The sequence below is a fragment of the Podarcis melisellensis genome (genome assembly GCF_964234715.1).
Source record: "Podarcis melisellensis genome assembly, chromosome: 7".
NCBI lineage: Eukaryota > Metazoa > Chordata > Lepidosauria > Squamata > Lacertidae > Podarcis > Podarcis melisellensis.
The window spans coordinates 66,301,827-66,326,572 of record NC_138539.1 but is presented as its reverse complement, the minus strand read 5'-3'; the positions used below and the strand labels follow the sequence as shown (position 1 = coordinate 66,326,572).

Genomic DNA, 24,746 nt, shown 5'->3' with positions numbered 1-24,746 from the left:
CACCAACTACAATCTTAGGCCAAGATTTTAACCATACATTTTCCTTGAATGCCCTTCTCTTTGTTACCATCAAGAAGCAACTGAAAACTACTCCATTTACTCACATCTTTCCCAATATGATTTTGCTTTGTCTACCTCTTATGTTTTGTTCTCACTTATTAAATTGCCTTTTTAAAATTGACGCCTATTACAAAGATAGGGATTGCTTATCTTTGTTAAGCTATGTTGTCTTTTCCCCCGAATGCTTAAAAAGTACCTACAAACAGTGGCTATATTCGGTCTTAGTGGCCATGAAGTTTAACGTGGCTTTATTTGAAAGGTTCAGATTAATCCCTTAATGGAGGTATGGACTTGGGGGGCCCAAGAAGGGTGCCCTCAATGGGGTCCCCTGGTATTCTGTGGGCCTCTCTGATAACTTGCAGGTAACTTCAGGTCAGGCAGTTTTCAGCGGGAAAATGATCAAAGAGTTAACATCATTTCTTGGAAGTCAGGAACCCTCTATCCTCCACCCTCACACCTTGAAGCTTCACAGGCTTCTAATTTGTACAAGCTATTTTACAAATATTTTATAAATGCTTAGTACTGTGACAAAAATTAGCAGAAATAAATTTACTCAGCAAGACCAGGAACACAGTCATTCTGAAGAGATATACAGACAAAAGTTAAATGCAATTTTCATTTATTTGGTGAATACAAAATATTAAAATTTAGTATTCTGGCACAACACTTCATGAAACAGCAAGCATAAATGAGCTATGAGTTTTAGCTTCATTCAATATTAACATTTAAAAGTGCCTAAAGTTTTTCACAGTATACATTTGTAAGCTAGTTACCCACTTCCATTTGTTCTTTAGCATACTATTATATGTATTTGAGTCAAATGAGCGATAATGCTCCATAACATTAGAATTTCTTGTTTTAGTTCAAGACACTGAAGAAACCAAGGGCATAATCCATCCACAGATAAGCACAGTAAAGGCGCAGAATGAACAGGAAAGTTAACATGTCATTAAGCACATGTAGAAGAGATTCGTTCTTCTTTAAACTGTTGATTATTTGGCATGTCCAAATTGCTTTAAAGGATCTAGAATTTATTATTTGAACTAAGTGTGCTGGCCAGCTTGAAGGGCTATCCTAGCAGGTCTAGAAAACCAAAGCATTATGGCAAACAGGGAGAGCAAATTCTCCTTGCAACAGTTCCCATTAAAACAGTAGCAAGACATACATGCAAAGATGCTTTTTGTGACTCAGTTACTAACCGGAATGATACGAAGCAAGTTTTTATGCTTTTGCGACAACACCAAGCCCAGTTTATCTGTTATTATTTCTACATTATTTCCTTCCTTCCCTTCTAACTGGCAATCCTCTCAGCCCCTCAAAAAGCCCAATTGCTCCAAGTGCCTTTGTTTGAATTGGCACTTTCCAGGTTTACTTACAAAACAGCTGGGTAACTGTACCAAAAACAACTAAACATAACTACTATAGTATTAATCTCAAGCAGTTGGTATTGTGATTTCTTCTATTTTGAGAATCTAAAAATCTATTAAAATTGGAAGACTATAATTGAACCAGAAGCTGCTGGACTTGATTTGAATAATCTTCTCCAAAGGGCAGTTTAAAAAGTGTTTCCCTTTTTATTTTATTTTATTTTTAAAAGAAAATCTTGGCTAACCAACAAACTGGCAAGTAGAGTCTCTTAACAGTCTTTTAGGCACTTGGAAAATGACAAAGGGTAGCAGGAATTTTTATGAACCAGTTCAACACTGGGGTTCAGCGTATCTGCAACCAATGGGAACCAGTCAATTTATACACAGCAAATATGGTTCCCAAAATCCACTCAGGGACTTTGTGTAAGTCCAGATTCCATGTAGGTAATGAGATTGGCATGCTGTGAATGAAACCTTAGAGACAATATAGTTTTGCAAGTTCCACTGCACCATCAGAGTAAGGACCTAGGCACTTCCTTGTGCTACATTAAGTTCTCTCTAGCACCCTATTCTCTCCTTCAATTTCTACAGTGTTAAAGCCCACCTGTCTTTTACAGAGCTGGCAAAAATAAACATGAACGTGTTACAGATAACAAAAAATGGACAACTTCTGTTTTGCTTATAGTCCTCCCCTAGTATCTCAGTAAGGATTGGGGGGTCCTTGATCTCTGCTGAAGATCTACAACTATTTAAAGCATACGTCATTTCTCCTGCAGACTCTGCCATCAAGAAATTCCTTAATATAGCATTTAACACAATATTAACACAACTCACCATATGTGTCAAGAGTGGAATGTCAAAATCCAACAATCTGGTGGGAGAAAACTCAATCTCAAATGAGGTTTCCCAAGAGCCAATTCAAATATTGAATCTCCAGCTTGGTAATATCCACATGCAAATATCGCCTCCTATCTCAAGGAGGGGGCAGCTCATTTAAAGAGAACTCTCCCCTCAACAAATTAATATGCTATATTTAAAAACTGCCTCTTCACAAAAGACTTTGGCCCAATTCATGTATTGTCCCAGAGCTGAAATATTTCATCTTTGGATAGTTTTTGCTGCTTTGACTAGACTTTGCACAGCTATTTGAACCAACTCATGCAGAACAGGGCCTACAAGGTCCAGCTCTCGGGCAGAAATCATGTAATCAAGATAATACACAAGCTGGGCCTTCTGTAGGAGAGTTGAGGTGTTACTGTTGTGTGGGAGGAATTTACCAAATCAGTTCCTCAGATTAAGAAGTGGATAACAGAATTAACTCTTTCATCACTGCTGACAATTAGTATTGGTCCAGAAATACCATCAAAATAGGTCACTCTTAAGTTCTACTCTTCTCAAAAAGCTTACTTCTAAGGCAACAATCTGGTTATTCCTTCAAATCACAGAAAAGCAACAACAACCCAAAAAACCCAGTTTTCTTCATTAGCACCTTTGCATAGTCTCTTTTTCTAGAGTAGTTCAGTTTCCTTCTTTCACCACCGAAAATATCATCTCTTCCACATTTCTGTGAGACATACTCAGGCCACAGATACAGTCCCGTTTAGCAGCAAACTGTCCAACTTTTTAAATAGCACCCATTCTGTTTCAGTCCGTCTTTTCAGATTTCTCTTTTTTGGCCATGCAACGACGAACTATGCTGTCAAAACCTGCTATATAATACAGGGCAAGCAAGCGGAAAAAGCCCAGGAAAATAAGCTGTAAAGGGAGAGAAGGAGAGATCTTATTCAACATACTTCTGCTTAGTGGTCATTTAATATTTTCTCTCATCAGATTTGATGATCAGAAGTGTGGTTCACCAAGCACTCAATTATTATGTGAAAAAAAACTGTTCTATTAAAGATTAGTCTTATTTAAACAAAGCTTGAGGTGTATATTTTGTTCTCTAATTAAAATAAATTAATAAGTTATTTGAAAGTACTATGAAATATAGTCACATGGTTGGAAGGGAACTTATTTTAATATTTTCCCCCCTTTGGAAGCTAGTGAATGAATCACCTGCCCCATGTATCTGCACAACAATCTACCTGAAGCAGAAACAATGCAAAAGACTACAGAATGACTAGTGTTGTTTTAAATTTGTAGAAGAGAACATGATTTAGGGTTGCATTGCTCCCTGGAGAATAATAATGGGTAACCAGTAGAAAAGTCACAGGCAAACAATGTGAAACAACCTTATGATGAACAGATTCAATGAATGTTTAGCAGGCCCAGCAAGGCTGAGGAGACATTTGCCAGATGGGTAGCAGCAGTCCAATTTAACATAGGCATATATTTGCAAGCTGCTTGATCTCATGATCAAGTCGAAATTGTATGATTTCCAGCTTTACTTGCATGAGTTCAGTAGTTTAGCTATGCATTTGGTTATCCTTTCTGAAATGCATGGCAATTTCTGCAGGTAAACATTAAGGAGATGCAAGACATTCATATATGCCAAACTATGGCTTGGTGATATAAGAGCAAGCTCTGCGCTCACATGCTCTCCCTTTCACATCTGACTTTCGGTTTAGATGGTTCCTTGTTTGCTGCAACAGGCACACTCCAGTTTGCACATGACCTCCATTCTAGGATACAAGCCTATCACAAACTAGTTTTTCAGTTTGGACACAACAGCACATTCTTTGGCACAAACCAGGAACTAATAAACAAAGCATTGGAGGGGAAGAAGTAGAACCATTGTTTGGCACTTCATGTGAACCAATTCACAAGACGTTAAGAGATTTGTTCTTCTTAACAAAACAGATGTTGCTATGAACAAAAGGCAGCCGAATACTGAAGCTTAAAACAGGTATTGCTGGTCAGAGATTCTGATGATCTGACAAAGGATTATTATTCTGGATGGAACTATAATCCTGAAGCAGAAGGCGTGCATTTTGCGTGTGTTTGTGGTACATATTGACCTGGATTTATGGCTGGGAAGTTATTTCACACCAGCTTGAGCCTGCTTGGAGGTTGCAATGCTTCCTGGATAAGATGGACCTAACCCCAGTTATCCATCTCCCAGACAGTAGGGATGTGCACTGGCTCTGGTCTAACTGAACAACAAGGTGATTAGGGGTGGTCTCTTATTACTGATTTGGACTGCACCAATAACAAGGTGCCAAGGCATATCAGGGTGTACCTAACTTTCTGAATAGCTCTGCTCCCTGTTTTTCCATAAAGCTAAATGCACAGCTGTTCTTCCCCCTTCCCAGTTATCTTTTCTGGGAAAAGAACCCAAGATGACTGGGGAAACACCCAGAGAATGAGCAGAAGAAGGTGGTGAGGTCAGAGAACCTTCTGTTTTGACAGACAGGTCTAGCTTTTAATCATAGTAAATAAGCTTTACTTATTTTAATAGATAAATGTGACACAATTAAAAAACAACAACTATAGGGCAAGAATCATTGACATTGCTCAATGAAACATTTTGGGTATGATCAAGTTATAGGTTATTAATTGAAACAAAAAGAAAAGATGGCCCGCCTTTCAACTCTACCAAAATAAATACATGTAGACCTCAGTGGGTTTATCTCACAATTCATTGGATAGAGCAGCTTTTGCTGCCAAGAAGTAGAATACTTCCTGATCACTCTTTATTTTAGTAAGCTTACTGCACTGAAGAGATCTGCTGCACAAAGACTAGATTTTGAATTACATTGAACCAATAAATGTGAGTGTACCACAGCACTAAAAGAACCCAACAGATTTTGAAACTTCATCATTTGATATTACTTTGTTACATACCGCCTGTAGGGCTTCAGCCAGAGAAGAGATAGGCGACATTCCACCAGTCAATATTGTTAACATGTGACCATCTGTGCCAACAGAACTGGCAAATTTTCCTTGCTGGATTGGGCGGGGGGGAATGGAGAAAGAAGTCAGGTGGTTTCCAAACAATTTTATAAAAATAGGAATGTGTTTCTTACCAAGGGGCAAGAGGAGTTTAATACTTTATATTTAAAAAAATCTGATAGGATTTTTAAAAAAATTCTGATCTTAAAGGTACGTGTTTCTGTTTAAGCATGGACAAGACTGTACCTATAGTCTGAATATATATATATATTGCATCATCTAATATCCCAAAGTGGTATACATGTGGTTCAGGCAGACACATGCTTTTTAAAAAAATATTGTGAAATAAAATGCCTGTGGTACAGAAACAGCTATTTTTATATTCCACCCTTTCGAAACCTAGGAATCACCACTATTATTTATACTGTGCTTATTGGCCAAGATTGGCTCCCAAAGCAGTTTATTTTTAAAAGGAACCATGCGCCAGACTTGAATCAGGCCATTTCTGTCAACCTGTGTTGAAATAGGGCACCTTGAGTTTTTGAATATCAAGTCTACTAATTTAAAATTTGAAATGCATTTTTAACCTGCGCCCATGTAATAATATTTCAGCATTTGCAAAGGGAGGGTATATATTAAGGGGGGGGGGGAGTGAAGTGACCTTTAATTAAGAAACACAAAAGAACAAAAAGAGTAAATGACAACATAGTTGAAAATCCATTTTAAAAAGTCAGAACAAAACAAAATCCATTAACACAAAGCAAGCACGCAGTTCAGGCAGAGGGACAATTTGTAACTGGAACCAATTACATGTAAGGGCAACTGCCACATTTATCCCATCCCCAGTTTTATTTGGTGTCTACTTTAAATTTCTAACCTTGGGAGAAGGGCCCTTTCTAATTTTGCCTATGCAAAATGATGGCACTGTTTAAAACGGTGCAATCCTAGACATATCTACTCAGAAATAAGTCCTACTGAATTGAATGGGACTTATTCCCAGGTAAGAGGGTTAGGATTGTATCTAAAGGCTCTCTTTATATAAAGATTCTAGTATTCAGAAAAGGTAGTAGACAAACACAGACAACTTTTCCCCTTATAATAAACTAGCAAGTTACCCATGTTTTCCACCCACAAAAGCATTTTATACAAATACAGCATTTTACTTACAACGGCATCTTTAACAATTATTCTGGCCACATGATCAGGTTTGCAGACCGATGATGTTTCTGAAATAAGCTTAGTCTCTAAAATCTTGAGCAAAAGTAAATAAAGAGATTACATACATATAACAGCAGATGAAATGTTACCAAGTACAACCACAGTTCACCCCACATCTGATAAGAAACATAAGACCATCTGGACATTTTTTTTTACAAAAAATATTCAGGTCAAGAGGTGTGTTTATAGTTGCATTTGTTGATATTATATTTATCATTAGATTACAAGTGAATGCAAATTCTAAGTGAACATGCAGTTTTCTTTAATAATAGGAAGAGTGAAACTAGAATTAGTGCAACATTTTAGATGCAACATTCTGGTAGTCGCTATCATAAACACACATCTTTATGTGGAGACAGTTTTCTCATATTCAGCAGGTATCTCTGACACAAATATTACAGAAAAATAAATTGATATTATGCTCCCAGGAGAATTGACTCTAACTCTTTTAAACCTGACTTCCATTAGCTTAGATCAACTTTGTAAATTCTTGCTACCTAAAGAGCCTGCTTATAAATCTTCGCTTCAAGGAATGCATTGTTGCCTATATGATCTTGCAGAAATGTTGAGAAAAGATAAAAATGTGATCTTATATTCATTCTTGCATTAAGCCTGATACCACAGAGTTCTAGTGTTTGTCTTTTTCATCCTTTTTCATCTTGTCAAACTGTTTCCTCTTAGAAAACACTGAGCTAATTAGTATCTGTCAATGTGATTAAGGTATTTGTTCATTTGCAGTTCACCTGATTCAGTCCTCTCTGGAAGAGTAAAGAAAGGCCTTAAAGGGGCTTATGAGGCAGGAATTTGGTTAAGTTAGTATTGTTAAATATCACTTGCTAACACAGGATTAAATGGAAATATTTTGGAGTTTGAGGTTCACAAGTAGGGCTCTCATACGTGCCCGAAAGTCAAGTGGAAACTCATTGTTTGACTAAATCCTGAGATGTAGTTGACAGAAACTGGCCTCTGGACAATTCATTACTCAAGAGTAATAAAAGCAAAGATGTTTTGCCACCCTAAACTGCTTCATATTCAATTGTTAATACTTTCACTCTGAAACATTTAACAGATTTTAAAAAATGATTCGGGGCGGGGACAACATTCTTTAGGGTCACAGACCATTAAAGTTTTTTTTGTTTTTTTTTATAAAAGGATAGTCTTCTTTCATGTTTTCAAACCAGCTTTCTATAACTATTAGGAACTGAAACAAGGAATGTGAAAGAATGTGGAGCTCAGTAGCATATGGCTATCCTGCCACCAATTCAAAAGCAAGATTAAAGGCAAACTCAAAAACTTTCATTACATTGGCCAACTAAGAACAATCCGAAGATCTCCTGTAGGAGGGTTTTGTTTGGTAACTTTTATTGCTGTATGATTGTTAAATGTGCAACAAGAATGCTCGGGGCAATACAGTAAAAGATTGATGCAACACTGATTATTAACGCAAAAGCAGTTGACTCTTAACACAATTTTCTTCCTGTTTCATCCACCCACATCAACCTACATTAAGTTTTAATTTAAATATATAACATCAAAATAAATGAAGGTGGTGCAATAGAAACAACATTTTATAAAAAGGCAAGAGATCCAGGTTTAGATTATTAATCAGCCCTGAATTTTAGGACAAACAAGTAAGCCTCATCTGAAATTACTTGTCAAGATTTCTATGGTGATCTTATGCCCTAACTTGCTATAGCCCAGGGATGTCCAACAGGTCGATTGCGATCTACTAGTAGATCCGCAGGAGGATTTGGTAGATCGTGGTTGATCGCTGGGTCCCATTCTGGCCCCAGCCCCTCGCCCTGCCCTCCATTGTTGCATGATCTGCAGAACGGAAGACGGAGTTTCCTCAGTGAGGTTGTTTGTTTCCCCAGCGATCTATTGGTGAGTGGCTGTTTCTCTTTCTCACCAACCTGCCCCCCCAAAAAACTGGGCTTTTCTCCCCCCCAAAAAACAGGGCCTTCCTTTCCCCAAAAAGGTCAACAACTTTGACCTGAACCCCCCAAAAATGGGGGTAGATCACTGCCAGTTTATAATTCTGTGAGTAGATCGCAGTCTCTTGGGAGTTGGCCACCCCTGATAGCCCATCAGAAAAGATGGGGGGGACAGCTTTTGAGGAGACACCGCCTGCACAGAATATTTGACTAAAAAGAAACAGAGAACCTGCTGGAGGTTTTCCTTGAGGTTCTACCTAATGCTACCCTGTGGATGGATAAGACAAGAAATTAGGCAAAGAAATTAGTAATGTTAGTCCTGTATCATGGAAAGTGTGAGTTGAGTTTAAATATTTGTCTCCTACACGTTCACTGTTGGTTTCTATCTTGCTTGTGCAGCATTTTAGTAAGAATGGAATATTAAACCAATTCAATGTGGCATTATGCAGAAGTGGATAATAACTGCACTTAATTGCTTTTTTAAAAACCCGAAAAGTAACTCAAAGCAACTTACAGAATAATTAATTAATTAATTAATTAATTATTAATAATTTATACCCCGCCCATCTGGCTGAGTTTCCCCAGCCACTCTGGGGAGAGATGAAAACCAGCAGACAGTATAGAATCAGTTAAGGAAAAAAAAAGTTATATCAAAATTGTGTTATGTGAATATTTTCAAAAAAGGTTTTGTTTTTTAAAACATAAAAAGCCATATGGGATAAACTCAATATGGACATGCCCAGAAACAAGCAAGTATTGTCTTAATGTTGTATAAAATATTAATAAGTTAACTTTTTGGAATATTCCATCTCTTAAGATTTAAAGGTTTTTCTGCTAATTTGAAACACTGTATATACCAAGGAGTGACATAATATAACTCCTTTCCTGTGACTAAAAGTTGAGTACACACTTATACTCTAGGTTTAGATTTAGCATTAAGCACATCATGGGATCATTCTTTTTTGTTTTGTACCTATTGATCCTTTTACTTTATGTAAGTACGTATTTTGCATGACAATAAAGAGGAACATAAAATTACCTTTGTCTGACTTTCCTCTGCAAAGCCAGGTGTGTCTGTATCTGGAGGATAGGCAACTGTTACGTAGATATTATAGGGCTTTACCTGTTACGTTGAGAAAAATATTTAGTTCACGCTCTAATATATTGAGCTTTCCCATGCTTACTTCTTTTCACAAAGATATACAACGTAATATGAACAAAGAGGCATATAGTGGGATTGTATCTTACGGACATTTTACTTGCGCACAGGGGCGTAGGAAGGGGGGTGCTCGGCCCCAGGTGTCATCCCTGGGAAGGTGACAAAAAGGCACACCATGGGGGCTTGCCCCGCCACCCCCATACACAGTAGATTGCCCCCCCCAAGTGCACAACATGGGCTCTGGGCACCCATGCAGCTAACTCCGCCACTGTCCCTGCCTTAGCTGGAGATGAACAAGAGGGGAGAGAACAGGACCCTTTGATCAGGCAAGGCTATTCTTATGTAGCAGGGATATTTACAATAAAGCTACCAAGATGTTCCCCCCTGCTTTTCTATGTCCATATGATTATTGTGGCCCGTGTGTGCCAGATATTCAGGAACTAATAATAATAATAAAACAAACAAACATGTCTTTCAAACATAGAAGCTGGATGATGCCAAGAGATACATCAGTGCCTCCTAACACCCCAAAAAAACACAAGTTAAGATGTATACATCCAACATTTCAGGAGAGAATTAATATAAGAATGTATTCACGTTAGCATGAAAATTGTTTCTCATTGTTCAGTGAGCTGCTGAGATGGTGCTTAAACAACTGTTCCCTCCTTTGCATGTCTACTTAGAAGCTGCACCGAGTTCCATGGGAATTCATCCCAGGAAAGTAGGTGTAGAACTGCAGCCTACGAACATCAGTTTCTTTTTGAAATGGTCCATTTAATTAAAACAACAGCAGCCCTATAGCTGAAGTTGAACAATACTTTATTAGGACTAACTCAAATGTATCAAAAGAATGAGCAAGTGTTTGAGTTGCAGAGTTGTTCAGGGCAGATACTTTGAAAAAACACAAGGGGGAGGGGAGGGAAATGGCCCCTTGAAAGGGATTTGTGCTTCTGATATGGTGCATTACACTGTCAGCTTTAAAACGGGGGGCTGAGGGGTTAGCCTGTGTCCCTCCAGATGTTGCTGGACTACGTCCCCCACTGGTCCCAGCTAGTATGGCCAATAGGAATGATGGGAGTTGTAGTCCAGCAACACCTGGAGGGACACAGATTAGCCACCTGTTTTAAGCGGCATTGTAAAAGTAAAGGGAGCTGCACCAAACCATAAGGAAAACACACATCCTTATTAGGGCACTTCCATTATTAGGCCTATCTACTGCAAAATAGGGACGCGGGTGGCGCTGTGGGTTGAACCACAGAGCCTAGGACTTGCCGATCAGAAGGTCGGCGGTTCAAATCCCCGCAACGGGGTGAGCTCCCGTTGCTCAGTCCCTGCTTCTGCCAACCTAGCAGTTCGAAATCACCTCAAAGTGCAAGTAGATAAATAGGTACCGCTCTGGCGGGAAGGTAAATGGCGTTTCCGTGCGCTGCTCTGGTTTGCCAGAAGCAGCTTCGTCATGCTGGCCACATGACCCAGAAGCTGTACGCCAGCTCCCTCGGCCAATAAAGCGAGATGAGCGCCACAACCCCAGAATCGTCCACAACTGGACCTAATGGTCAGGGGTCCCTTTACCTTTACCGCAAAATAGTGTGCAAAGTTCAAGTTATACCATCAGGCTAGATAGTGAACAGAGCAATGGGGTGGTGGGTGAGAAGAAATTTGTTTCTGGCTGATATTGAAGCCATGGTGTGTGCAGGGGTTTTAAGTGCTTATGCTTACAATGTTAAGTATATAAACCAGAAAATAACACTTGCAACTGCAAGTATCTTATTTTCCCTTCTTTTAATAATTTAAATGGGGGGAGGTGACAAAAAAGAAATCTGTACCACCTGAACTTGCTACACCTCTGCTTCTGCAACTCAACTTTATATTATTGGCTTCAGCCTCTATTTTTATCTCGAGCAGAAAGCCAAGGAGAAATCTTGCCCTTTTAAAATAGCATTCCTGCCACTTCTCTGCAAGAAACACCCTGGTGAAGAAGGCCTTCCTGCAAAGCTACATGTTGTTTGGAAGCAAGGAGAGCAGTGACCCTCTGCCTCTGCCACCTCACCAGCTGCTACAGGGAGGGAGCTTCTCATTGGGATCTCAGGAGATATGCGGCGGGAAGAGGGTTGAATGAAGTATAGCAGGGGGAGGAACAAGCAACCTGGGTAACACATGCCTTGCTTGCATTGCTGCCATCTCGGGCTCTTGCCTCCTCCTCCTATTAGGTGTGCATGGTGGTTCTGCAGCTGCATAAGGTGCCAGTCCCTCAGCTTGGCTGGCTTGCTGCACACTGTCAGCAAGCAAGGGCTGCAGCAAATCCAAACCACTGTGAGGGTGCCTCTCTAGCAAGGGCAGGCCCAGCCACTCCTGGTAGGACATGGGAGCAGTGGCAGCGGTGGCGGCACTGCAGTTGCTCTCCAGGCTGTACTTCTGGCCCGCCCATAGGGAGGACAAAGAGCTACCAGAGGGGGAAAGAGGGAGCTGCCTTTCTAGAGCTCCAGCTGAGCAGGAAGGTGGCGATCCTGGGGATTCTTGGCTCTATGCGATTTTGCATTTGCACGCTCTGCCCGAAACCAGATCTACAATATCTGAGAATACAGCAGCTCAATACACTCAATACACAATATTACTTCTCATTTTGAGCCAGTGGACAACTAGCCCTACTAAATGAACAGTTTTGCAAATCGTATACAATACAGGCCATCTGAGCCGAATGGTGTCATGCGCTCTGGAATATTGTACCACTTATTGCAACAGAATAGCTAAGTCTATGCCTTGTAAACAGCGTTGAATGTTGCTGAGCCTGCTTGTGTAATTTTGGGGCAACACTATATTGTACAATATTCTTATATAATACTATTAATGTTTACTTGATTCTTTAATTATTTCCCCCTATGGTTTTAGCTCTTTTTGTTTATATGTTGCTGTTGTTGTTAATGTTATACAGAGAAACTATAAGATACATGCAGGTAAGGAACAGAGAATCATACCTCCATTTGCAAAGCTTCAGCTAGTCCTCGAAGAGCAAACTTTGTTGAAGAATAAGCCGTATAACCAAACAGTCCAACTTGTCCAGCCTGGGATGACACAAACACAATCCTTCCCCTCCTCCTTTCCTTCATGGTGGTAACTACTGCCCGAGTTGGGTAGACACTACCCAGATAGTTGATAGCCATCAATTGCTGTAGACAAACATACAAGTCGGAGGCCTAGTTAACATATTTCATATTAACGAAGTATGATATTAATGTAAATGAAATGAAATAATGAAGTGTGATTGCTGCTCTGCAGCTTTAAACTCAAGGCATCGGCAATATTAATACTCATCGCCAACAAGTGCAAAATTCCTACTATGGGCGATGTTGCTTCATGTTACAAATGGAGTTTCCAAGCTGTAAAATGCTGTGTTATAGTCCATTAACATGCTGGAAGGCAACCACTTGGGGATTCCTTTGATGATGAGCAGTAACCTTTGTGATGTGGTTGCTGTTTTGATTGCCTGTGTAACTCCTGCCGAGAGGACAAGGGTGGCCAAACTTTTAAACTGGGAAACATTGTAGCTAAGTGGTAAAATACATGTTTTACCTGCAGAATATCCCAGATTTGCTCCCCAGCATCTCCAGGATTGAACACAACTAAAAAGGGATGGCTAACCTGTGGCCCTCCATATGCTGCTGGACTCTACTTCCACTGGCCCAGCTAGCGTGCATGGCATGTAAGGAATGATGGTAATTGGAGGTCAACAACCTACAGCAGGCCAAAAGTTAGCCTTCTCTGGTACAGAGAACACTGAGCAAGCAGGGGAGCAAACGGTTGATATATATAAAGCAATGGAATTATATCCAGTAAATAAAAATTTAAGACACAACAGTTTACTAATTACATAATCTGCACCGAGTAGAGAACTAGTAGAAAATGACATTTGCAACTGCTCTACTTTTATAAAATCACTTCTCAATTTCCTCTGAAACTAATTAACGGCTTGGTTCACATGTTACATTAAACCATGTATTGTTTTTAATATTCAGTTGGAAGCCGCCCAGAGTGGCTGGGGAAACCCAGCCAGATGGGCGGGGTATAAATAATAAATTATTATTATATTATTATTATTATGGTTTATAATGAAAACTGCCCTGTGATCTTTGGATGAAGGGCAGTATAGAAACTATTATTATTATTATTGAACAAATAATGATTTAATAATGTGAATAAGCAGTGTGCTGGCGTATGCTGCTGAAATTATGAGCACTTTGCATCTCCTCTGTCCATGATATGCCAAGGAGAAAATGAGTCATAGCCTAGTTAATCTTTATGTGAACTGTTTACAAGTCAGCCACTGAAGAGACTCTATGGACCAACGTCAACATGAAGCAAACATTTCATTTGAGACGGGCTGAATTAGGGAGCCCCACTTTTGCTGTTATTACAGTGGTGCCTCGCAAGACGAAATTAATCCATTCCGTGAGGCTCTTCGTATAGCGGTTTTTTCGTCTTGCGAAGCAAGCCCATTGACAGCTTAGCGCATTAGCGCTATTAGCGGTTTAGCGGCTTTTAGCAGCTTATCAGCTTAGCGGATCAGCTGATAAGCGGCTTAGCTGCTTAGAAAAAGGGGGGCGGGGAAAAAACCCGCAGGAACTCGCAAGACATTTTCGTCTTGCGAAGCAAGCCCATAGGGAAATTCGTTTTGCGAAGCGCCTCCAAAACGGAAAACCCTTTCGTCTAGCAGGTTTTGCGTCTTGCGAGGCGTTCGTCTTGCGGGGCACCACTGTATTATTATCTATTAAATTTATATACACTTTTGCAGTTATATAAGTATTCAAGAAAAAGTATTATTCCCACATACTTGTCTACTCTGCATGCTGTGAAATACTCTCCTTTCATGTTAATGTGGTGGTTCATGCAAGTATTAACCAAGGAATTAAAGTTATGTAACAATAGCGTATGGCAAACTTCTCTTTCACAACATACATTAAAGGCCTTTCATAATAGATGTTTAAAGGCAGCAAACATATTTAGACACAATAAATATCTAATAAGAATTATTGGGTCTATGACACAGATAGAAAACATTCAACCCAGTGGAAAACTATGGGGGGATTAGAAAAAAAAATAGAATGTTAGGTCATTTATTTGAAATGGACAATAAAATGTGCTGCTACAAGTTAGGTAAATTTTATATATAATTTTATCATTCAAAAACATTTCTCAATCTGTGTGATTTTCTAGGTGACATTGAATTAGTATACCAGTACATACTCAAACAGGAGAAGTCAGGCTCACTTACTTCAAACATACTGATGTCAGTATCTTCAAACTTTCCATTAACTGATGTTCCAGCACAATTTACAAGCATGTCAACTGGACCCAACTTCTCTTGAGCCTGGAAAGAAAAAAATAGCAGGTGAGATAACAAATTTGTGTCCATAAATATCACTACTGTCAGCAGAACATTTCTGCAATAAACACTTGCAACTGAAAAATGGGGGGAGGGAGCCAGCCAGGTAAAACCAGTATTTCCTTACCTGTTTAAGGGCCCTTTCCACATTTGCAGCATCTTTGGAAACATCAAGAGAGATACAATGCACAACCTATGTGAATGGAAAAGAAGGACCATATCATTTGATATGTACAGTGTAAAATGGACAAATTTTTAATTCAACAAGTAAACTATTTTGGCAACACAGGTAGGAGACATATTTCAACATGTGCATTGTATGTTTCTCTGCCTTTCACTTTTAGTTGAGAGGAGTGCAGAGTTCCTGTTTTCTACATAAAGTACTGGGATATTATATTGGTTTGGCGTTTGAGAAGAACCAATTAATATTCCAAAGCAATAATATTTAGCTCAGACTTTACAGATGAGCTTTGAATTATCAAATTTAATCCTAATAAGTCAGGATGTGCATTACTTTTTCATACACTCAGTGAAGAGCCCCTTTGCTCCCTCACTTCATGTAAACAGGGAAGCAAACCTAGCAGCTGCAGTTAAACATAAATTCCCATTAATGTGCAAATAGAGAATTATGGTTAATGGCTTTTAAACAAGTCAGGATTCAAAAGCCAGGATTCAAAAGATTCAAAACTGGTTTCACCCCTGGACTATAGCAATGACACTTTGCTATAATTTGTCTAAGGCAGGCTTCCTCAACCTCAGCCCTCCAGATGTTTTTGGCCTACAACTCCCATTATCCCTAGCTAGCAGGACCAGTGGTCAGGGATGATAGGAATTCTAGTCCCAAAACATCTGGAGGCCCGAGGTTGAGGAAGCCTGGTCTAAAGTCTGCAGACATCTGTAGCCTGAACAACCTGTCTAGTCCTTAATAATTCAGCTTCCAATGAATGCTGAAGACACACCTCTTTACCCTGCCTTTGACATTTGAGGTGTATGTTTTTAGGACCCACCTTATTTTTGTATGTTTAATATTATGCTTAATGTTGTAACCTGTCGTTGGAGCTTAGGGTGAAGGGCAGGTAATAACAACAATAATTCCATGTGGATGCCTATTCAATTGAGCTCAATGGGTGGAACTCGTCTAACAAGTCCCATCAGATACAAGTTCTGTGCAAGAACATTCACTTGTGCAATGGGGTTTTCCTCCCACTCCTGCCCCGCTATGCACCCCCTAAAATTGGCTTGTGTATGGAAGTAGAACCCTCAGAAAAGTGCACAGGAGAGGAGGTGGGGATTGCTCCAACTGGCAAGCTGGAAAGCTAGTGCTTATGGAATATTCAACAAAACCGAATTCTTTCCAAAAGAGTGTTGTTCTTCCTCTTCTTCCTTTTGAAGTGAAGTGGTGCAATCATTAATGGACACTGTAGTGTTCTAAAAACAACAACTGTACCACACAGTGAAAAATACTTTCCCAATGATAAGTTGCTTAGAAGCGCATTAGGAAACCACACTGCGCTGTTCATCCTTGTTGATGGCTGCTATAGAACAGATTGTAGTCTCATATGAAATTCTTTTTCTTTTCTCTACCGCCACTTAAGTCTTCGTTTTCCATAAAGCATGCACAACATGCCAGGGAAAGAAGCAGTATAGAATCTGCTTTGCATGTAGAACATGAGTCCCTCACATTTCCGGCAGGGCAGAGATAAATCCTATATGAGATTTTGGAACAGATCCCTATTAGTTAGCATATGCAATACTGAGATAGATGGACCAATGGTATGGTTTCATATATGGCATCTTCCTATGCTTCTATTAAACAGAACCTAAGACAAAATGAAAGACTGATGTAGTGAAATGTTTAACAACCCCAAGACATTACAAAAGCAAGAGAGAGAGGCACAGGAGAAGACAACGCCTGGGGCTTGCTCTTGTGAGGCTAATTTTGTTTTGTTTTAAGTGTTATGTTTTTGACACATTCATTACATTTTATTAAGTACCAGGAATGGCTCTGAAGACTTCAGCTGAAAAGCAGAATATAAATTCATAAAATAAATTGCCAAAGACCCATTCACATATTGATCTTTAGGGCTTACATGAAATCATCCCTGTGCAAAAATGTTTTTAGCAAAGTCACCAAGAAAAAGATACTGATATCTCAAGAATAAATTAAGATTGAGCCAAATTCATAAAACTGGCATGGTATTTTAGTCATATTTAACTGTAGCTAACAAAGAACTTTAAAATACACTCTTACACCTACTTAGGTAATATGAAATGATTTTACGTTGTTGCCAATGACTACTGATAATACCCTAGAGGCAAGACAAACTTCTTCAGAAGCAGGAATTATTCTTTTAGGAAAAAAGAGACACCATTAAATATTGCACATCAAGCACATTTTCAGCCTTCTATATTGCAAGTCATGTCACTTTCATGCTTTGTATAAGCTTTTCTATAAAAGAACTGACCCCACCTGTTTCTTAAATTGCAATCAAAGTATTAGCATTATAGCTCACAACACAATAGTACCCAAAGGAGGCCTTTGACTGCAGGATGTGTCTAGGATTACTTAGAATTCTTTAAAACAGAATTTTCAGTTTACCTATGACATGACTATACAGGGCACAATATGCTACTCAATTTTCTCTTATCTACACATTTACTCCATAACTTGTAATTCAAGTACTGCTGCTCTATATTAAGTCAGAGAAAGAACATGCATTTTCTGAACACATTTGAGAGACCTGGTAGAATATAGTCATCTTACCTGCTTATCATTAACTGAGAACTTCTCAATTTCTTTCTTTGCTTCCAATAGCCGGCACTGGAATTAAACAAGCACATTTGGAACATTCTGCTAAAACAATTAAGATAGACAGAACGAAAGCCTTCAAAAAAAAATTGCAGTATAGCAGCAAACATTTAGGTGCTTTATGCATTTAGGAATTGCCATCTTACTTGGTCAATTTACTGCCAATTCTATAAATATTTACAACATTCTGCTTCGGCCAACATAAATTAAATCCACTGTTATACTTTATTTTCAGAAGTTTGCTTTGGCTTTGCCTATATGACATATGCAGTGCCATCCTGTGTATATCTAATTAAGGGGTAAAGCCTTACTATATTCAGTGAGTCTCCCTCCTACAGAAGTGTGTATATGACTGTAGCCAACAGGCTATATACCATACAGTTATCCTGCACAAAGACTTCTGCCTGAACAATGCGACTTCTGCTCCCCCTCCCTGTACCCTGCAAGGGGGGTGGCCCCAACCCTCCAGAGAACATCTGGGAGGCAGAAGAGATACAGTGGTACCTCGGGTTACAGACGCTTCAGGTTACAGACACTTCAGGTTACAGACTCTGCTAACCCAGAAATAGTACCTCGGGTTAAGAACTTTGCTTCAGGATGAGAACAGAAATAGCACGGTGGCGGCACAGCAGCAGCGGGAGGCCCCATTAGCTAAAGTGGTACCTCAGGTTAAGAACAGTTTCAGGTTAAGAACGGACCTCCAGAACAAATTAAGTTCTTAACCTGAGGTACCACTGTATGCAGAAGTCCTGTTGCAGAGGTGGGAATCCTTGCATTAATAGGATGACTTCACTGGATACAACATTTAGTTCTTAGTCTAGCACACCCCAAGATACTAAGTGTATTGCATTACAAGATAGGTAAAGATTAGTAAAACTTCCCAGTGCACACATGTACTAGTTACAAGAATTCAGGCAAGTAACTGAATTCTTTTAACAAAAAACATTTGTCAGCCTACTGCTGACACCACGCCCTCATGGGACTCTATGCAAACTCCTGTTAAGAAATGGAAGAACTGCAATTCTGGCTATCACTGCTCAAGATAATTTCCCCACATACCATTTTAACTTCACACACACAGCCTTGAAGACCAAACTCCAGTTAAGTGTTCTACTTTGGTGGAATTTTTTAGTTGAGCCTCTTGATAGGCTCTTAGCTTATCTGCTGGTTTCTATTATTTTTTTCTTTTACTGCTGCTTGAAAACTAACCAGACAATAAAATAATTTAAATTTTAATGACTTCTATTTTATTTGTAAACTGCTTTGCATTTGATTTTATCATAGAAAGGTGGGCTATAGATGCTTAGAAGAATAAAATAAATGGCAGCTTACAAGCAGCACACCCTCAATCAAAACAATACAGAGAAAAAAAAGCTATTTCAGCTTACTTACCAACAAATATTTTATGTATCAGCTAACTGCAAGACTTAAATATTAATCTTGCTTTAAAGCTTGTTGCTTCTCCCAATTCCAAAGATTGGAATTCTATATTTTGTACTCTGTTATACTAGAAAACTTTAGAAACAAACCGAGGATGGCTTTGAGTGTATTAAGCAGAAGGGAGGGGATATGCAAGTAAATTCCCCTTCCAGATGTTCACAGTAGAAAAGAGTGCAAAAAGTGGGAGTATTACTCTCTGCTTTGGTGCAATATCCAAGATACTAGCAAAGCAGAAAACAATTTTTAAAACATGAATGCTGCTCATATCCCACTTTCCTGAAGAAATGGTTAGAGTGCCTCTGAATCTACAGGCCAGGTGTGAGGAAACTTTGGTGCTCCAGATGTTGCTTGACGACACCTCCCTTTATCCCTGGGCCACTGGCCATGCTTGCTGGAATAGGAGTTGTCATTCAACTACATCTGGAGGAGAAAAGGTTCCCCACACCCCACAACCATAGGTAAATGGTTATAAATGGAATAGCCAATAGAATAAGCAGTTTGGCTTTGGCTTAATACTCTCGCTAACTCAAACACTGTATTCAAACTCTAACAGTCATTTATTTATTTATTCTGGAGAAACAAATAGGCCCCAATACAGATAAAATTAGTACAGTAATCACTAATTTAAGCCCTGTTGCTTTCAAATTTGGTGAACTTTAGTAGGATTGGACCCAATGATTTTAACTATTTAATTAAATACTAGGGCTTTAGTTATAATTACTGTTGCTTCAAACCCTTTCATTAACAGCTTCAGGGCATCATAACTGTTAAATAAGCATGCTAGAAATTTACCTCATTTCTTGCAATAAGTGTTATAAAAGCCCCTTGCTTAAAGCATTCGATGGCAACGCATTTCCCAATGCCACTGGAACCTCCGGTTACCTTTTAAGAGAAGGGGGGGGAAGCATAGAGATTAAATTGATAAACTTGACAGCATAGACATTAGAATTATAAGCCTTTTAGAGAAGAGAGTGGTCAAACTCTGGGCCTGTTCACATGTGTGCAATAGTGTTTCCCCTCCGTAAGTAATGAGATGCCTCTTGGTGTCATGTGGACAGCTTCTAATGTTATGACTGTCCACAACTATTGCTTTGAAATTGCCACCACAATCACAAAGCTGCAAGCTGTCTATGGACATCCCAGCTCACTTTCAGCATGGTAACACAGTAAGGATTACTTTTTTGGGGGGTAGAGGAAGGCAAATAGGGGGTAGATGCATCTATGAACAAACTCATACCCCTTCAGCTCCGGTATATTACTATACAAAGATCATAATTTAGGTAAATTGGCAATTTAATGAACTCGCCTAAGTTAAAGCACAGGCAGCATAACTTCTACTACTTCTGGATACTTGTTTGCTATGCATCTGGACAGCTCCTAAAATATCATAATCAATTTTTGCATGATGGTTCGTGAGATAAATGTACAGATTCTCATCTCTGTTTGCATACAATTGGACACAATTTAAAATAAGATGGCAGAATGAACCTTTCAAAACTGTGCTGATTTTGTTGTTGTTGTCGTTTCTTAGAATGCCCAAGCAGTGCCAGATTTGAGGCTCCTAGTTCAGTGTGTACTTCTTGATCCAGTTTTGCATATGCTAGATTATCACTTCCTGTACAATGTCCAAAACATGATAGAACATGGTACAGGCAACTTCTAGGATAAAAAAAGGTTCTTCACTCAATGGAAAATCCAATCAAAAACGCACAAGTAGCAAAATCTTTCATTCCTGTAAACAAGCAGCCTTTCAGTATCATCTCTCAAGAAGACCTCTTCTCCCTCACTATTCAAGTCTAAAAAATATTATTTTCCTCATTTCAAAGGCAGCACATCCATTATTTTAAATTTTATTTTAAAAGTATATACCGCTTAAACTTTCAAGGAAATTCACCAGTGGTTTCACAGGCTAAAGCCATAAGAACAAATGACATCCTTTGCTGGAGTCCTCCTTATGGGAAGAATTGTGTGACTAAAAATATCTCACTCGTACAACTGCTTTAGAAGAGCTAGTATGTTGATACCAGGTGAATTAGTCAGAATTAGGAATGCCTGGCTAGAAGAACAAACAAAAATGGTTTCTTCTGCTGCAACAGCAATGAAGAGAACGAGGTTTTGCATTTCCATACTTTGGTATAGAATGTCCATTTAGAAACCCTGGAAGATAAGTTCAAAGGAGGGTTTGTGAGTGTGATTTGGTGCAAGGATACAGAAGGATGTAAAAAATGTCCCATTAAAATGCAAATATGAGGTTTGTTACAGAGCAATTCTTTCCTACGCAGACAAGAAGTTCCAGTTTGTTTCCACCACACTTCCTAGTGGCAATAGCAGTGTTGATTTTGCTGGTAAGAAAGGAGTGCAGTTTTATGCCCACAAAAGAAGATAAGTGCTTGCAGGGCCAGTTTCAGCCCTTACAAAAGGCAGGGGAAGAATTACAGGATATAGCATGAAGGAATGAGAGACGGTGCATGAGAAGGTGCATGAGAAACTGACCTGCATTGTGAATCCTTTGGATAGAAGGATTATGGATAAATGATTTAAACATGATTGCTATATCCCTCCAAGTTCTGATAGATGTAAGGCTTATTTGCTATTAGGCAACTTTATCACAAATGATTCTTCTTCTTTGGCAATCACTCGTAGCCGAGTAGGATTGTCTTCCAAGAACACGGTCTTAACAGTGAGTCCGTAAGTGACTGTGGAGGCCAATTCTGGATCTACGTGTCCTTCCACAGTGGGGACATATGTTTCCGGGCGGGAGTTGATCACAGTGAGGGTTTCCCAAGAGTGCCTTCCTTTTAGCATGTTTTGTCTTGAGTACCATATGTCTAATCATAATATCATATGATTAGATATATGCTATTAGTACGTAAGCTGCTCCACATGCTAAATAATTCTTCAAATCAACTAAAAATCTTGCATATTCTTTTATCAGCTTAAAGTAAAGGTAAAGGGACCCCTGACCATTAGATCCAGTCATGACCGACTCTGGGGTTGTGGCGCTCATCTTGTTTTATTGGCCGATGAAGCCAGCGTACAGCTTCCGGGTCATGTGGCCAGCATGACTAAGCCGGTTCTGGCGAATCAGAGCAGCGCACAGAAATGCCGTTTACCTTCCCGCTGGAGCGGTACCTATTTATCTACTTGCATTTCAATGTGCTTTCAAACTGCTAGGTTGGCAGGAGCAGGGACCGAGCAACGGGAGCTCACCCCATCGCGGGGATTCGAACTGCCAACCTTCTGATCGGCAATTCTAGGCTCTGTGGTTTAACCCACAGGGCCACCCACTTCCCTCTTTATCAGCTTACTTATGCAATAACTCCATGTCAAGACTTTATATGCATACCAGTAAGTAGCAAAGGTCAACTCAGAATCCCTATTCTTCAATTTAGCAAAGACAACATTCTCCTGACACCAGATTCTTCCATTGCACACATGGAACAAAATTCCTCAGAAAAAGAGAAAATAAAAAGATAGGCACAAGAAAGGAGAAATTCAGTTAAGCGTCCAGACACAGCCAAACCTAAAATGGCGAAGACCTGCTATAAAATGTTTTAATTGCTTGGCTGTAAGTCCACTATTTATGTCATTTACGTAAGTTTCATGAACAACATGCTTCACACCATTTGTGCAGATTATAAACAAAGAACCAATAATGAATTTGACTCAGATTAAGCAATTGCTCCAACATCAAGAATCTCTGCACATGTCTCCATCTTCATAACATGATGTCATTTGTCTACTCATGGAATTGTTCCTCTTAAAATAAATAGTACAAATCATGCTTCACATATAGAGCTTCATTTTAGGTATGTGATTGCTGTGAAGTGACATGTATCCACTTCTCTACTGTCCAGAGAAGGTACCAGCTTACGTATCTATACGGGGTATGAATTATGGTGGCAAGCTCCCCTTGGATCCTCTCCACTTTAAAGGAGGAGAATATAAAAATATAATTTAGGTAAATTCTGTAATCTAGTTTAAATTTTGCTATCTTGCTTTGCAGTGCTATGGTCTAATGTAATAAAATGTACCGTATTCTATGGTGGCCAAAGGGGCACAGGGCACAACTAAGAGCAACTGCTGGGGGGATGAACTGGCTTGAACCCAGACTTTCAACTACATTAGGGTGGACATCTGTATCTGTGGCCCTCCAAATGCTGCTGGACTTTAGCTTTCATCAGCCTCTTCCAGCATGGCCAACGGAAACCGTAACCCAGGAGCTACAGGTTCTTAATCCTCTATTCTCTCAACAGAGATAATATCTATATTGTAAACTCCCAAATTCCACCTCCTTTTGTTAGTAGGCAGTACTGAGAATAACACATTAAGACAATCAGCACAATTTTGTATGTGATTGTGTCCCTTTAAGACAGGAAAGAGGAACCAGCGCTCCTCCACATGATGCTGGAGTGTGGGCCACAGGTTCCCCACCCCCTACCTTAAGACCAACTAGTATAGCTCAGACCAAGGTCATGGGTTCAACCCCTGTATGGGTGCATATTTCTGCAATGCAGGGGGTTGAACTAGATGATCCTCAGAGGTCCCTTCCAACTCGATGAGTCTATGAAATGTATACGGTACTGATTCCAAGCAGTAGCATTCTTTCTTTTCTTTTTTAAAATGCCATTCAGTTTGCAGCACACACTACTAAACCCATAAATTGAGATTACGCCTTGTTTAATTCAAGATTTCCAGCCCACATTTCTTTTCCCAGGAGATAAAACAGATATATGAAAGAGAGGAAGATCTTATTTAACGATTTCTTTTTTTTTTTTTTTTTTTTTTGGGTGCCAGTATTCTGCTTCTAAACAGGAGCATCTATAGACAGGAAGGGGAAATCTAAAAGATAACCCAGCTCGTTCCCAATATTCCCTAATTGTAAACAATGGCACCCCCCTCAAAAAAACAAAAAGCACGTCTTTTGCTTCAGGCTAAACATAACCCAGACCTTCCACACCCTTTCCTAATTACTAGTCAAGCGCTACATCCCTGAATCCCCCTTTTCCCCCTTTTTGGCGGGGGGGGGGGGAGAGAGGAGACAACATCTCTCCTCAGCAACGGTGTTAATTTTGCTTGCGCAGTTTGAAAGGGGAAGAGGGGTTTTTTTTGGGGGGGGGGAGCTGCTATTTCCCTCTACACTGAGATACACAGATCAACGTATGGAAATAAAGGTTTCGAAGGGCAGGAGGATGTCGCGTTTCTATACCCGCTGCCCTCCTCCCCGCAAACCGCCCCAGGAAACCTCGGCTGGGGCTCTCACCACGACATGGGCGCCAGACAGCGGCATGGTCTTCGGGCTGTTTACGGGCAGCACTATGTAGAGCAGCAGCAGGAAGGCCAGGACGACGACGACCCCGACGGCCGCCGCCAGTAGAACCGCCCCGGACATCTCTGCGACAGAGTGAGAGAGAGGAGCACAGCGGGAAAGAAACGATGGGCGGAGGAGAGAAAGGACCACGGCAACCTACTCCGCCGACAGCCTGCAGCCGACTGACTCGCTAACCCTGTCAGAGCTTTAGAGAAGGCATTCAGAGGAGGGGAGGCG

The 24,746-nt window shown here is 39.8% G+C and overlaps 1 protein-coding gene across 1 annotated transcript; it reads right to left on the bottom strand.

Moving 5' to 3' along the window:
* Positions 1-662: 662 nt before the first annotated feature.
* On the bottom strand, positions 663-24,746 carry KDSR (3-ketodihydrosphingosine reductase). The gene is made up of 10 exons (XM_081918316.1): positions 24,462-24,746; positions 19,991-20,080; positions 17,714-17,770; positions 15,077-15,142; positions 14,839-14,934; positions 12,545-12,736; positions 9,450-9,533; positions 6,426-6,509; positions 5,211-5,312; positions 663-3,182 (listed from the first exon to the last, which is right to left on the bottom strand). Exons 1-10 carry the CDS (start codon positions 24,588-24,590, stop codon positions 3,072-3,074), a joined length of 1,011 nt encoding a protein of 336 aa, XP_081774442.1. The 5' UTR covers positions 24,591-24,746; the 3' UTR covers positions 663-3,071.